Genomic DNA, 17,442 nt, shown 5'->3' with positions numbered 1-17,442 from the left:
ATCTTACCTTCAATTTCATTTCGCTTGCATTTGTGCAGAGAAACACTGGCAGAGAGAGGGAGAGAGAGAGAGAGAAAAGAGGAAAAACCTTTCTTGAAATTGTTGTGGATGCACGAGTCTGGTTGTTTGCTTGACTGAGCACAAAGCACAAATGCAGTCAACTCAACTGACTGCCACAAATGCAATCCCAACCGCAACATTTATGGTGATCTTCGATAGCGATTCGACAAATTTGCTAAAGAAAACCGAACAAAGTGAACAGACAGCAACCAAAGTTTTCATTGCTACTTAAACTGCAGCATCCATCCAAGCTTATTCCAGCACTCTGCCGAAGCCGATGCTGCTGCTCCCAGCGTTGTATCAATAAACAAGTTCAAGTTCAATAACAACAGCAACAGCAACAGGAAATAGGCAATAAACACAATACTCACAACAAGTGTAGGATGGATGGAGGAGCCTGTTTTACGATTACCACATTTATTTTACCATCCCAACGGAGGCCTAAAACACACAAATCTTGGTATGAGCGCGAACAATAGTGGGAGGTGGTGGTTGGGCGCCACCATTTGTTAGGATTTTGATAATATTCACAATAGGCATTACCTCACAGTGGTAACGTAATGTGCATTTTCCATGGTTACCGGAAACCGCCTCGAACAAAGCATCTAATGTGACAATTTAATACTGATAATTCCATGCTGCAGTGACGTTAAAATGTTTATTTATGATTGATTCAATTAACCGAATAACCAGGCACGGCACATACCTTTATTGCAGGTACACTACATGTCAGCCATTTGTTTAGTGGTTTGTTAAAAAAAATTATGTTACCAGGAACTTGCAAAAATGCAATGATCAAAACAACAATTATTTTCGATTATGAAATTATTCCATATTCATCTCAGATTTCTGGCTGAGGGAAATACTTAGATATAGTAAGTTGTAAAGAATCGTAAGTTGTAAAGAATAAACATGACTTGTTTAGCAAGTTATGATCGATACAAGTATTGAAAGTTGTGTCCCTTTGGGGGTGAGGTACAAGAAGGGTTTGCAAATATAAAACCAGATCTAGTGTTAGCAAAAATTTGTGTATGTGTGAAGTTCAAAGAGAGTTGGATGTTTATTTCGCTTTCTTTGAGCGTTTTGTTTTTTAAAATCTTGAACCCTATGTGATGGATGTACCAGAAGAAATAGTCCGATATCTACCATCTTTTTAACAGATCTTGTGTTTATGAAAATATTGAGATGTGTCAATGGAATCGGATGTTAATTTGGCGTTTTATGAGCTTCATGGGTACTCAAAATGTTGATCCTTTGTGGGGAGGAACCAGAAGGAGTAGACCGATATATCCCATTTTCACACCAGACCTTGGGTTATTAAAAATATTGTGATACGTAGAACTTGAAGAGAACCAGATGCTTATTTCGGATTTTGTGATCGTTTTGGTTATTCAACGTTTATGGTGAACCTTTGTGAGGGAGGTACCAGAAGGAATGATCCGATCTGTATCATCTTTATAGCAGATCTTGTGTTAATAGAAGTATGGAGATGTGCCAAGTCTGAATGTAATCGGATGTCAATTTCGTGTTTTATGAGCTTCATGAATATTCAAAATTTTAATCCTTTGTGGGGGAGGTACAAGACGGTGTGGATCAATATATCCCATCTTGACACCTTAATAAAAATATTGTGATGTGTGTAACATGAAGACAATCGTACTCTTACATCACATTTTATAAGTGTTATAATTACTCAAAATTTTGACCCTTTATGGAGGAGGTATTTGATGGAGTGGACGGATATTGCCCATTTTCGCACCTACCCTAGCACTGACGCAAATATTAGGATTTGCAAAGACGGAGCCAAATCGGATTATCTTTTCTCTATCTGTGCAGTAAAATATTTTTTTGGAAAATTTTGAAGTTTTGTGGGGGAGGTGCAAAAAGCAGTGGACCGATATTGCCCATTTCCGAACTCAATCTATGTTTGATAATAATATTACGATATACCAAGTTTCGACTAAATCGAATACTCCTTTCGAGAGTTATCGCGCGCTCTAGCCAGACAGACGGACAACTGTTCAGGGTGAGCTAAAAAGCTGCAACAAAGTCAAACGACATAATTTTTACATTTTTTTTAAATTTTATTGAATGAAAGCAAAAAAAATGTCGAAAATAGCACCAAATTTTAGAATAAGTTTAGATTTGTTCGAATTGGTCACCTTTGGCACGAATTATCGCCCTCAAACGGCCAATGAAACCGTCACACGCTGTCCGAATGTTGCTCTGCGGTATTTTGGCCATTTCCGCCGAAGTGCTTGCTTGAGGTGATCGATACTTTGGTATTTTTTAGTGCCAATCTTGCTTTCCAAAATACTCCAGACACAATGAAATGGAAATGAAGCGAGGAACCTCATTTTGTAACCATTCTTGGCTGTGTGCGATAGTGCTGAGTCCTGTTGGAATGTCCAAGGTCTGCGGCCAAAATGTTTGCGTGCCCAAGGCTTTAATACACCCTCCAGAATATTTTCGCGATTATATTCGGCATTTATTCTGATGCCACGGTCGATTAATACACCATCACCATGAGTTCTGGTGCACATTTTTAACTGACCCCGAAGGTGCACATTTTTAACTGACCTCTTTGGCAAGTAAAGAAGACCATTTTGAATCTATTTTCTTTCTGTTGTGGTGTAAGTTCATTTTTCAATATTTGACGAATGGATTATTGCGATATGTACAGCTCACGAGCCATTTTTCGGCCACTGCGACGCGTGTTTCGATCAAGTCGCTTTTTTACTTTTCGAACCATTTCTGCTGATGTTGCTTTTTTATTTCGTCCACTTTCTTGACGTCGGGTTATGCTACCAGTATCACGGTAACGAGCGATTGTACGAGACGAGATTTATTCACATTTAAATGCTGGAGTGCTCTAACGATAGCCACTTGTGGTTTTCCAGCCAAATATAAAGAAATCACACTATCACGCTTAAATTCGATCACGAATAACTTTTTTTCTGGAAAATTCTGATCAAAATGCTTTTGTACGCTTGTAAACAATATAATGCGCTGTCACTGGAATAATTTTAACAGCTGTCGGACGAGTGGTTTGGAAATGACAGCAGTCTGAAGTTGGTTGCAGTTTTTTCATATCAACTCCAAATGTCCTGAAATGGATTTGGCCCAAATAGACCTAAGGTCTATTATCATTATTTCGATGAGGCACGTTTTGGGAATATATAATGTAGTCATATGGTTGAGGGTATAAAAACACAAATTTATAGCTCAATTTATAAACCAAAAATTAATTTCAAATCGGTGTACTAGTCTATTATTTTACCTAGGGCCTGTCACACGAAATAAGTACTTATTTCTTGGCAGTCATTAAATCGACAAATAAGTAATTATTGTTTGACTATTACAAAGAATAGCTACATATTTATGGTACTATTTGAAGCCATGATGCAACTAGTTATTTCGTGTGACATATACTTCATAAAATAATGGATAAGTAATCCGATTTGTAATGAGTTTTTATGCTGAAGTGTTTTAAAGGTCACCAAAAAATATTCATAAAAATCATTTATTCAAAGAACTCAAAACATGGATTATTAAACAATAAAATAGGTTCGCTTAAAGTCGCTGTTAACAACATTTCAATCTGATATTACTTCATTCTCCTCAAATACAACTTGCTGTGAATCGAGCTAATCGGCAAGACAAACTGTCAGTTGTTCGTGGCATTAAGCAAATAATAATAAATGCAGACATCTATTAACTAAGAGAAGACAAAAAAAAAAACGTTGCTAACATAAATTGTATGGTTCTGCATCAGCAACTCAGATGACAGTCGTTTAGGTTTTCTTTCGTCTTCTTCTTATTTCTTGGCGAATGTCTTTGAGCAAAGATTTGCAATGGCAACAATCACGAATGAAATCCAGAGAGGAAAAGCATTGTTGGCTGAATGATAACATGCGAGTGGATTGAACCTTACAGTTACGTTTTGTGAACATCAAAACGACATAATATTACATGGATTATAGTTTTTTTCATTTGTGGCACAGTGGGTCGAAAAATATTTTTGTGGTAGATGTAATATAACTGAGAGTGTTATATCCAAAAACAGAGATAAAAGCTAACATTTTTAAACAGACCTTAAAATAAACTGGACTCTTATATACTTTATTTATCAAATTGAACTACCCCATAAGAATTGAAGCACCCTTAAACCAAACGTGCTGAGATACAATTGGCTAGAATCCTTTATGAACCCAAGATCAGGTAGTAAGACTAAGTATATCGGTCCACTCCTGGTACCTCCCCCACAAAAGGTCAAAATATATTGAATATCCATTAAGCTCATAAAACGGAATTAACATCCGATTCCATTTAGACTTGGTACTTCTTAATTTTTCTATAAACACAGGATCTGTTATAAAAACGATAGAGATCGAACATTCCTTCTGGTACCTCCCTCACAAAGGCTCAAAATTGTAATCCTCCTCACACGAAAGGTCGAAATTTGGAAGTTTATTAACCTCATAAAAAGCGAAATCAACATCCGATTCTATTCCAGACTTGGTACATCTCAATATTTCCATCAACACAAGATCTGTTACATAGATGGTAGAGATCGGGCAATTTCTTCTGGAACCTCCACCAAATAGGGTTCAAGATTTTTAAAAACAAAACGCTCAAAGAAAGCGAAATAAGTATGCAACATTCTATTTCACTCATACAAACATTTTTGATAAAAAATATCTGCTGTGAAGATGATATATATCTGCGAACCCCTTCTGGTACCTCACCCACAATGGGTCAACATTTTCAATATTTTTATCGGAAATATAAAATATTTCTAAATATATCTCTCAACCAGAAACTTGAGATGAATATGGAAATTATGATTTCGCATAAAATTGGATATAAGTTTTAGATTTTCTTGTAATTTTGCCCATACCAATATTTGTATCTGCATACGACAAATAAAAAAACGGTGAGTTCGGCTGGGCCCAACTTTGAATATCCTCTACCATTTGGAACGAATTTGAAAATTAAAAAAAAAATAAATAAATAAATAAATAAAATCCGTTAAAAATCTATTACAATGTGAAAAAATACGGAATATAGCCGTTATATTGGGGTCTGCATAGGGAACGTTTGTCATTAGCCATAACAATATTCAAATAGGAAACTTGAAAAAAAATGTAGCTAAAATCACTAAAATACCCAATATAGGGAGGTACCATCATATAGGGGCTATACTAAGACCTGGACCAGTGTAAACAATTCTCTGTCACAGACTGTAGTACCTATTAGGAACTTCAAACACGAAATTTAAAATATTGTACCTAAAAATAAAATATTGTATCAAAATACCAAATATAGGAAGGTAATGATATATGGGGCCTTAACGAAGACCTGGACCTGCATAGACAATACTCTGGCATAGACATTAAGAACTCTAAATACGAAATTTGAAACAACTTCGGTGAATAATGTCGCTAAAATCATTAAAACATCGAATATTGGGAAATACCGTTACATGGAGGCTAAACGAAGACGTGTCCTGCATACCCATTTTTTGTCATAAGCTGTAGTACCCATTACGAATTCTAAATACGAAATTTGAAACAACTCCAGTGAATAATGTCTCTAAAATCATCAAAATATCGAATATCTGGGGATAACGTTGTATGTGGCATATACGATATCGTGGACCTATATAGACACTTCTCTTCCAGGGGGGTAAAGTGCTTAGAAAAAACTTCTAGTATGGATTTTTCGACAATTCCATTGTAAAATGCTTCGCTATATTAATATCTAAATTCCTTATACATGGAAGTACTATTATATGGGGGATATACGATATCCTAGACCTATATTCAAAATACTTTTTGAGGGGGTAAAGTATTCAGAAGCAACTCCTTTTGTAGATTTTCAGAAAATTTCATTGAAAATTTTGGCTACAATCATCAAAATACCGAATATCGGGGGGCACTGTTATATGGGGGGTATCGTGGACCTAAAGAACCCATCTTCGAACTTGATCTGCCTGCAGATAAAAGACTGCTTCCAACCTTTATTCGTTTTTACTCTAGCGTGACGGATGGATAGACGAACATGGCTAAATCGTGTTAGAATTTTACGCTGGTCAAGAATATATATACTTTATAAAAATGAGGAAAATCTTAAAATAAAATCTTTAATGCACGCCAGCAATGAACGTTTATTCTAATTATTGATTCTGAAAATATTTTGTTTTTTATTTCTCAAAACAATAAATACATACACAAAATTGGCAGAAGCCGGGCACACTTAGAAAAATAATTGTAATCTGCTGCTAGCTCTACCTTAACTTTTTATTGTACCATGGGTTAGTCAGTATGAAATCAAAAAGTTCCCCTGTAAGCCAGATTTAATATACCTCAGTTTCGTAGAGATTTATTTAAGTCACATTACTAACTTCTAAGTCCCAATTACGAACTAACCAATTTTTTTCAACATTTTGCCCACTGTGCATCCTATTATCAAACAAATAAAAAACATCTACAATTGCGACCGACCATATCACTAACATCGTTTCCCATTCGATGTGGTAAGGTGGCTTCTGTATTCACCTGAAGGTGCTGGAGCTGCTGCTCCTCCAGCCAACCAAGCGCAAGCATTTGCTGCCGCACTTCAATAACCAAGCATTGGGAAGGCGCTGCAAGCATGTGCAGCCGCTGTGTGGTGTCTCGCCATGCTTGGTTATACAAGTCTCGAAGAAATTTTCATTAAAACAAGATCTCTAACTTGGCCAACGGTTTAGTCGGCAAAAGAAAGTCTAGCGTAATGTTTGCACAGGAAAACTGAAAAGCGAAGCGAAAGATTGGACGCGGAAAAGTTCGTGGTGTTAGTTCGAAATAGATTCAAGCGAAAAAATAAAAACAAATCTTAAAACGAAAACCACCAACATGGCCCAGAGAAATGCCATGGCTGCAGACAAAATAAAAATAAAACATAATTTGAGTTATTACCGTGGTTGTTGTTGTTGGTTTGTTGTAAGTTAAAAAAAGTTAAAAACATAATGAAAACTAAAACATTTAGGCAATTATTTAGCATAAACTAGGTTGGAGAGCTCATCTGAATTCATAACAAATGTTAACACAAGAGAGCTCTTAATTATTTAACTATTTTAAATTTGTTGGCAACAAATGAAGAAATTAAAAAAAAAAAAAAAAAACAAAAATAAAATATTTGAATATGATGCAAAATATTTAAAAATTACGAAAAAAGAAACGGCACGAACCCTTAAATGTGATTATGAAATTGTGGGTGGGTTGTCTGTGAAAACCCCAGTTTATGTGTTGACTAACCAAAAAACCCCATGTTTTTAAAGCAACAATTATTACACAATTGGGGATTTAAAAAAATATATATTGGAGTTGGATCGAAAATCTAAAACAACTATTTGAGTGAAAGTGATATATGCCAACAATGATCTAGATTTCTTACGGCAGTGCTTTGTTCCCGAAACTGGTTATACTCTATCCTTTAAATAAACGGTTTTGAAATGATAAATAAAAATAAACGAGTATGGAGAGTACGGCCGATCCGTACTTTTTATACTTTACACTAATGAAATCAATGGAAACATTCATTGTCATTGGAGAGCTACATATCTAATTACAGGCAATTTAGATGCAATATTAAAAAACCAGTAAAGAAGACCATAAGTCGGCCGGGCCGACTATATGATGCCCTATATCACTATGCATATTTTGTGGAGTTACTGGTAGCAAATAAACATTTATATTGGGAATTTATGTGAAGCAGATCAAAGCCATTACGATGGATTCGTATTATGGCCTTAGAGCAACACTGAATAGAATTCCACCAAATTTGACGGAGGCATTTGTACATCCAGTACCACTTCGAGGATTATACTCAAAAAAAAAAAAAAAAAAAAAAATCGAACAAATATAAATTTATTCTAAAACTTGACGCTATTTCCGACATTTTTTGGTTCCATTCAATAAAATTAAAAAAATTTAATTTTTACATTTTTGGCGTTTGACTTTGTTGCAGTTGTTTTATCTCACCCTGTATATATATATATATATATATATATATATATATATATATATATATATATATATATATATATATATATATATATATATATATATATATATTTAAAAATTAATTTTTTTTAATTTTATTGAATGGAACCAAAAAATGTCGGAAATAGCATCACATTTTAGAATAAGTTTAGATTTGTTCGAATTGGTCACCTTTGGCACCAATGATGGCCTTCAAATGGCCAATGAAACCGTCACACGCTGTCCGTATGTTGGTCTGGGGTTTTTTGGCCCATTCCCGGCGAAGCGCTTGCTTGAGGTGATCGACACTTTGGTATTTTTTAGTGCCAACCTTGCTTTAGGAAATACTACAGACACAGGAACCTGATTTTGTAACCTTTCTTGGGTGGCGCGTGCTGAGTGCGATGGTGTTGAGTGCTGTTGGAATGTCCAAGGTCCGTGGCCAAAATGTTTGCGTGTCCAAGTCTTTAATACACCCTCCAGAATATTTTCCATTTATTCTGATGCCACGGTCGATTAATACAAGCCGAGAGCGACCATCGGCTATTATGGCAGCCCACACCATCACCATGGCCGGCGCTTGAGTTCTGGTGGCCAACCGAAGGTGCACATTTACAGCTGACCTCGAATGTTTTCTCTTCGGAGAAAACCAAATTCGGCAGTTTACCACTTTGGGCCAAGCGAAGCAACTCTTTAGCTCTTTTGAGTCTATTTTCTTTTTGTTGCGGTGTAAGTTCTTGCACTTTTTGGAATTTAATAGGTTTCACCCCGAGTTCATTTTTTAATATTTGCCGAATGAAATATTGCGATATGTTCAGCTCACCAGCCATTTTTCGGCCACTGCGACGCGGGATTCGATCAAGTCACTTCGTTACTTATCGAACCATTTCCGCAGATGTTGCTGTTTTCTTCCGTCCACTTCCTCGACGTGGGGCTCAGATCAGATGAAACATATGTATGGGATATCTGAACCGATTTTCACCAAATTTAAAGCACTTGCTAAATTCGGTCGAATATTCCGAAATACATCCTGTTTGAATGAATATTACAAATATGGCGCACAATAAAACTTAAAGCAGACGAATGTATGTGGGAGCTATATCTAAGTTTAGAACGATTATCGACAATTTTTATACGGTTCATCGAAGCAAATAATTTGTGGAAAATTTCAATTCAATCGTGCAATAAATGCGACTTTGTTTACAAAAAATACATGGACGGACATGCATCAATCGACTCAAAATGTGATTCTATGAAGATCATCAAATGGAACTATGGGTCTATTTCGTTTCCCTCTGCATGTCTCAAACAAATGCACCAAGACATAATACCCTGTAACACAGTGTGGCGTAGGATATAAAAAATGTAAATACGGGGAGCGCAGGTCCGAACCACATCCAAAATTACCATTTCTCTGAAGGAGTGGACAGATGTATCCCATCTTCCCAGCAGATTTTGTGTTAGTAGAAATATTGTGATGTGTGTAATTTGAAGCCAGACGGACAGGCGGCTTAGGTCCGAAGAGACCTAGGGTCTAAATCGTTATTCCGACTGAGCACGTTTTGACCGTATCAAATGATATATACCCTATCTAGCCATATGGCTGAGGGTATAAAAATCCCGATAACCCCAATTTTTGGAGGTTTTGCAATAAAAGGATATAGAAGTCCGGGTCTACTGAATTTAACTTCTAGCTTAGTTTCTTTTTGGTAATATAATAATGTATGTGTCCCAGGAGTTGCTCGAACGGATTTCGGATTCCGTCCAAAGAGACCTAGGGTCTATAACCGTTATTTCTACGAGGCAAGTTTTGACCGCATCAATGTGAAAATATTTTATCAAATATATTCTTGCTACACAGTGAAAAGATGCTTATATTCTTTTGTGACATTTAGTGCAATTTTCATAAACTAACTTAGAATACGGCTTTAATCCTAAAATGTGTTTTAATACCCTCCACCATAGTATATTCAAAATATATATTTTAGATCCCACAAAGTATATACCGTTCGTCTGTCTGTCTGTCTGTCCGTCTGTGGAAATCACTCCCGATTCCGAAAAAAATGAAGAAGGTTGATAAAACTTTAATCAGATGTGTGATTGGTCTGAAGTTTTTTTTTTTTTTTTTTTTTTTTTTGTGGGGTATTGAAAATATGTCTATAGTTATATGGGTCCAAGTTTTGGTATAGCCCTTATATATCTAAACCGGCAGATTAAGGTTTTTTGGATGTCTTAATCAAAAATTCAACCCCAATTTTCTGTAAATTGGCAGTATTAGTATGTTCCTATTATGCTAGACACATCCATAGAATAGAACCACCAGTACCAGTACAACAAGTATTTTTCAACAATTTTTTTTTGAAAAATTTTGTGGAGGTTATTTAAAGTTCGGTCCGACCAAACTTACTGATTTTTATATATAGGCTTAATCTCATAGTTGGAGTTCTTAATCATACTTTGAAAAAAAAAGACCTCTTTGTTGACTCGTATTGTAGTTAGTTATATTAATGAAGACATTATATAGGGTGAGATAAAACAAAACTGCAACAGAATTCTGACTGCTGTCATTTCTAAGCCACTCGTCCGAAAGCTGTTAAAATTATTCCAGTAACAGCTCATTATATTGTTTACAAGCGTACAAAAGCATTTTGTAGAGAATTTTCCAGAAAAAAAGTTATTCGTGATGTAATTCAAGCGGGATAGTGTGATTTCTTTATATTTGGCTGGAAAACCACAAGTGGCTATCGTTAGAGCACTCCAGCATTTAAATGTGAATAAATCTTTTGTGTCTCGTACCATCGCTCGTTACCGTGATACTGTTAGCGTAGCCCGGCGTCAAGAAAGTGGACGGAAGAAAACAACGGCAGCAGCAGATATGGTTTGAAAAGTAAAGAAGCGACTTGATCGAAACCCGCTTCACTGTGGCACATGGCCCGTGAGCTGAACATATCGCAATATTCCATTCGGCATATATTGAAAAATAAGCTCGGGGTAAAGCCGTTGAAGTTACAAAAAGCGCAAGAGATTTAGATTTAAAAGAGCTAAAGAGTTGCTTGCTCGTGTTTACTTGCCAAAGAGGTTAGCTGAAAATGTGCACCTTCGGTTGGCCACCAGATCTCAAGCGCCGGCCATGGTGATGGTGTGGGCGGCCATAACAGCCGATGGTCGCTCTCCGCTTGCATTAATCGACCGTGGCATCAGAATAAATGCCAAATATTATAGCGAAAATATTCTGGAGGGACACACAACAGACCTCGGACATTCCAACAGGACTCAACACCATCGCACTCAGCACGCGCCACCCAATAATGGTTACAAGATGAAGTTCCTCGCTTAATTTCCAGCGCACAATGGCCACCAAAATCTCCGGAAAACTATTCGTTGGACTATTGTGTCTGGAGTATTTTGGAAAGCAAGGTTGGCACTAAAAAATGACAAAGGGTCGATCACCTCAAGCAAGCGCAAGAGCAACATTCGGCAGCGTGTGACGGTTTCATTGGCCGTTTGAAGGCCAACGGTGTCCAATTCGAACAAATCTGAACTTATTCTAAAATTTGATGCTATTTCCGACATTTTTTGCTTTCATTCAATATAATTTAAAAAAAAAAAATAAAAGTTATGGCGTTTGACTTTGTTGCAGTTTTTTTATCTCACCCTGTATTTCGCTTACTCTGTGATGTGAACTCTCAAAACGGCGATTCTGTTGTCTCCTATTCTTAGCTTTATTTTCATAATCTACTGTGTTTTTCATGCAATCATCAAAAAAATTAAAAAAAATTGTGGCAAAGTGTAATTGTATGTATGTATGAATTTGAATATATTTAAACATAAGGAGTCAAAAACATTTCTAATTTTAACCGAATTAAACGGTGCTCTTCACATTGCCCTAATAACGAGTGGCCATTAAACAAGCTATATATTTTTTCTGCAAATATAAAACTAAAATAGTTGCCATGATAAATAATTTGCAGGTGCAAGTCTTAACACCGCACACTTGTAATTTGTTCAAGTATGCAAATCTCTTAGATTATGGTGTTAAGTGGAACGTGACACGCATTGAAAGGGCCTGAGGAGAAAAGCTGCAGTATGATGTTAATACATCATCATACGTTTTAACATCAAGATACTCAAGCGATCAAAAAATAAACATCTGGGGTAAAGTCATACAATGCAAGAAAATAAATCGTGTTAGACGTGACCGACTCTTTATATGATCCGCCAGCAAATGTGATTAGACTGCTTCGAATTCGAAGTATTTTTCTAATGATTATCTAATTATTTTTCATAAATTAAGAAATATTTTATTTCCCTTTCTTTCTTGCAGATTTTCCTATACCTTCAACTAACAATTGTCTTAGTTGTTGCGACAGACCTACCAAACGCATCGGCAACAACAAATATGACAACAGCCGAAAGCAATGCAACATTTATGGAACCAATTGCTGAGCCACTGGTACGATATAGGAGACACCCACCCCGTACCATAGTCAAACACATCATAAGACCGAAACGTGTAAAAGTGAAACGATTGAAAAAGCCAAAAATCAAATACAGCTTTGCCGAGCCACCCACCACAATCTACTATAAGAAACCCAAACCATCGTATAGTCACGGACCCACATATGACTCTTCGATATTCGAAGATTTTTCACACATTAATGTGGAATCGGCTGATTTTGATTTACCGCCATCCAGCTATGAGACGCACAGCATGGATTTTGATTTGTACAAACATTACGAATCGCAAGCAGAGCAGGCCTACAAAGAGATTGAGAAACCCTCGTATAGTTACAGTGCCCCAGAGGTTTCCTACAAAGAAATGGCGAAAATTCCCTCATATTCATATTCACCCCCGAAGGGCGAACGGAAACCTCACACCCAATATGGTGTTCCAACGGAATTCACCTACAGCACGGGTTACGATAAACCCAGTGTAAATAGTTACAGCTATGAGGAGGGTCATTTACCAGAAAAAATGCCTTCATTTTCGAGTAGTTCGCATGGCACAGATTATGGCGGCGATTATCACGCCCCATCATCCTATGATGATCATTCCAATAAGATTTCCGAACATGCATCCGCCTTTTCCAGTACAGGATATGATGAAAAATCACATGGCAGTGGTTATGGTTATCAAGAAGAACATGCACCATCATATCCGGAACACTCTTCACATCCACAAATAATCGAAAGTGGAGGGGGACATGATAGTGGACACCATGGCCATGATTATTCTTATCAAGCACCAAAGGAGGAGTACAACTATAGTCCACCACAACAGCCAGCCCAACATCCGCCTCGCATCCCAGCCACAAAATATGGTGTACCGGATCTCCATTTACCTGTGGCCAATTTTAATAATTATAACAAATATTCTGTTGCGGATCACAAACCTTCTTCGTCCTATAATGGCTATAATAACCAACATCATTTTGCAGAGCCACCAGATCCACAAAAAACCACTGTGGAAATAACATATTCACCGTCTTATGAAATTAATTTACCACCCCGTAAGGCTCACTACCATCCAGCACCCCCACCGCCACCACCACCAGAGCATTCGATGCCAAGTTATCACCCAGAACACGGTCACCAAGAGGGTTCGGACTCACATCAGCCAGCCCGCTATGAACCAGCTCCACCACAAGACCTCCCCATAGATCAAAATCATCAGCAGCCACCTTACGATTATCCCAAATCAAGTTATGAAGTTCCAATCTACGATCCAATACCATTTGATTCGTCCAGCCATCAAGAACAGGAAGTCTATCCGCCACAACCATATGATAATAATTCCTGGCAAGAAGACACCAATACGGAATATGCAGCGGAGCCCAATAATGTGTCTGAACAAAAACCCTCCGATACAGACTCACAGGAAATGCCGCATGGAGATGTCCATTCAGCAGGTACCCGATCTCATGGTCAGTCAACATTCGTTACACCACCGCCAGTACAGAGGCCACAGGGTGGACGTAAGAGAAAACGCACTAAAGGTAGTCAATATCATTCGACTACTCTGGCCACAACTAAACACATATTGGATGTACCCGAACTGGAAGAGGCTTTCGAAAAGGAAAAACAAAAAGAAAATAAATATCTAACAACAGATCCTGACATAAATGAATCCCATAAAGTGGTAAAGGTCAACAATGGACCCTGGAATCCCATGAGAATTCGTACACCGACAATAAGTGGTACCACTCCGAGTACAACATTGGCCATCAATCAATATTCAAATCATCATGGAAATCGAAATTCATACCAGAATAGGTACCGTAGCACCACAACTACATCTACTACAACAATGGCTCCTCCTAGACATCAGCATCATCGTACTCGCCCTTCGGCAGCAACAACGCAATCTCCTCCGTTATTGCAACAGCAAACGAGTCACTTGCCAAAAATAGAAATCGTATCGATAGAGAAATCTCGTTCGAAAACCTTTTACGATGGTATTTTGTCCACACCGAAAATTTACAATACCAATTTCCTTCGGAATCGTTATCGAACGGTGCAACAACACCAGTCCACCTCTACAATAGCACCGCATCTAAGTGGTGACTCACAATCATCGTCCTCGTCGTCGTCTTCAACAGCGACCATGGATAGGTTCTCAAAACGCACAACCAAAAATTTCTTCGATACGACAATATTTAAGAGTCCTCTCAATGAACCAGATGTTTACCGTAACTTGCCCAAAAATCATAAATTATTTTGAAATTAATTTTGCTCTAATATATGATGGTATTATTTATTATTATTACTATTATTGATTTTAAAAATTAAAATAAAATAGGTATGAAAAGAAGTATATTTATTTTTATTTTGTACTAAAATAATGAAAACTTTGTCATCTAAGAAACATATAATGAATATTAAAGTGAAATAAATAAAATGTCCTAATAACTGAAGGAAAATAATGTGACCGATAATTTAATATGGCTGTTAATTTTTTATTTGTGGGTACCTTTGCATTCTTATTTTACTTTAAAAGACTTTTGTGAGCTATCAGTACTGGCTATTACAACATATGGACCAAGACATCCAAACGGGGAGATGATACTAAATACCTTATAACACTTTGAACCAAAATAATCCTCTGCACTATAAACCTAGAATGCAAGGATTTCACGAAAATGTAATCCCAAAACTTCAAAAAATGTGAAAGAGGAAGAAACTTTCCCTATCTCTACTTTGCGATTTAAACTTTCAATATGCCTATACCCGTTTTTTTGTAGCTCTACTTTCATAATATACCTGAAATTATTTTTTGTGTCGCACAATAATCATTCCGCTTCGATTCTACCTCCACTTGAAAGTCTTTTACTTTTTATTGTTTTTATTACAGGGTATATACAATAGATTATTTCTTTGACATCCACTTTACTCGAATGCCGGCAGGCTATTGTGGAATAGAAAGATTGCAGATAAAAGGAAAACAGATCCAATATTTAGACGTAAAAGCTAAAGTCCAGAAATGGATGTACTTTCATAATATACCTGAAATTATTTTTTGTGTCGCACAATAATCATTCCGCTTCGATTCTACCTCCACTTGAAAGTCTTTTACTTTTTATTGTTTTTATTACAGGGTATATACAATAGATTATTTCTTTGACATCCACTTTACTTGAATGCCGGCAGGCTATTGTGGAATAGAAAGATTGCAGATAAAAGGAAAACAGATCCAATATTTAGACGTAAAAGCTAAGGTCCAGAAATGGATGTAAAGGTCTGCCTGCTCTAATTTAATTTAAGCAATTTGGGACTCCTGCAGAAGCCGAACAGGCTCAGTGTCCGATCAATTAACTTCACCTTTTCCTCAAACTCACATAGACTGCAGAGATTTTGGCGAGAGTGACCAATCTCCGTTCTTGTTGTAGCAGTAGTACACATTGATGCTTGTTTTCTGCAAAATCTGCTTCAAGCTCCAGCTTTTAAAATTCTGCTACTTTAACAGGCTGTAGCCAGAGATCTTCTGGAGTTGTGCAATTGAAGAGGTGCAGCGTATTGTGCGAGTATCACACGCCTGGCAGACGTCACGCACATCTTCGTCAATTCGTGCCCAAAACGAATTGAGACGACTGCACCATCCTGAACGTAATTTCACCAAAACTACCTTGGCTTGTCTAGGCAGCTGGCTGCAATGGATGGGGGGTGGACTCCGAGGACGGCATTCATCCTGTAAATTTTGATAGCGTCTGCGACTGCATCGTTATGAATGCCACTCACACCTGTCTGATAGGCATTTTGATCTGGAGGTTCTCTCTTATCGCGTTGGACCTCCCTCTCTAGATCGTGTATGTCCTTCCTGACACACCTGGGTGGGGGATTTGTATCCACCATATGATGGTTGGGATGACTCTCATTGTAACACCCAAGCAGGCAAAGAAAACATATGATTATGCTGACGTAAAGGAAGGACTTTCGCCTCATGTAGATGGTCCACTGGTGTCGCAAATCTCAGGGCAGCATTGTGGCAGGTCTGGAGGTGTCTCCTTTTCTTCCCCTAGAATCTTGGGATGGTCTCTATTAAATTTCCCTCGACCAACACATTCTGCTGTGTTCTCATCTTCGCAGACCATGTTGTAAAGAGTGCGGCCGTTGATTTCGTGGCGGATATTTTTACATTCCTCGCGTGGAAGTATGCGGCTAAGGGTTCAACCTTCCACAAATGTCATCGACCACTGAGCCCGACGCCATGATCGTACATTCATCCGCATACGTTACGATCTCAATGCCGTCTGGAGGGTGAGGAATTCCGGAAAGGTAGAGGTTAAACAGTTCCGGAGATATCACCTCACCTTGGGGAACCCCCTGTTTCACTCTACGGGCTTCGGACTTCTTCTTCCACGTACGACTGGCGTCCACACAAATAGTTGACTATTCAACGTTTCAAACTTGGCCGGAGGATAGTTCTCTGCACGTCCTCAAACAGTATGGCATGATTGACCGTATCAAATGCCTTTGATCGGTCAAGGGCTACCAACACTGGTTCAATCCTCTACTAATATGTGTGGAAATGGCGTGTAATGCTATTGTGGTACTATGTTGTGAACGGAATCGTTGTTGATGGTTGGCCACTGCATAGCTTCCTCTAATGCTGGGGAGGAGTAAAGCCTCGAGTGTCTTGGTTACTGGCGACAAAAGCGAAATCGGCCTGTACGAGTCATCCTTGCTTGGCCACCCGGCACATTTTCCAGGCTTCGGGAATTATGTGGGAGGCTAGCGATAGGTTAAGAACTTTCGTCAGGTACTCGACTCCCAGCGTATCCAACTGTTTCAGCATCTCTGTGATTTGGCTAGCTGGAGATCAATACTCACCATTGTCATAAGTCGAACAACCTGCAACATT

At 37.8% G+C, this 17,442-nt stretch overlaps 2 protein-coding genes across 3 annotated transcripts in view; one reads left to right on the top strand and one right to left on the bottom strand.

The window, feature by feature from the left end:
- LOC101896440 (neurobeachin-like protein 1) overlaps window positions 1-17,442 on the bottom strand; it is a 147,832-nt gene that overhangs the window by 110,035 nt on the left and 20,355 nt on the right. The gene's annotated exons all lie outside the window — the stretch shown is intronic.
- On the top strand, window positions 6,796-14,813 carry LOC101901732 (uncharacterized). The gene is made up of 2 exons (XM_005176730.4): window positions 6,796-7,043; window positions 12,409-14,813. Exons 1-2 carry the CDS (start codon window positions 6,957-6,959, stop codon window positions 14,803-14,805), a joined length of 2,484 nt encoding a protein of 827 aa, XP_005176787.4. The 5' UTR covers window positions 6,796-6,956; the 3' UTR covers window positions 14,806-14,813.

Source organism: Musca domestica, unplaced genomic scaffold (assembly GCF_030504385.1).
Source record: "Musca domestica strain aabys unplaced genomic scaffold, Musca_domestica.polishedcontigs.V.1.1 29, whole genome shotgun sequence".
NCBI classification, from domain to species: domain Eukaryota; kingdom Metazoa; phylum Arthropoda; class Insecta; order Diptera; family Muscidae; genus Musca; species Musca domestica.
This window is presented reverse-complemented; position numbering and strand designations above follow the sequence as displayed.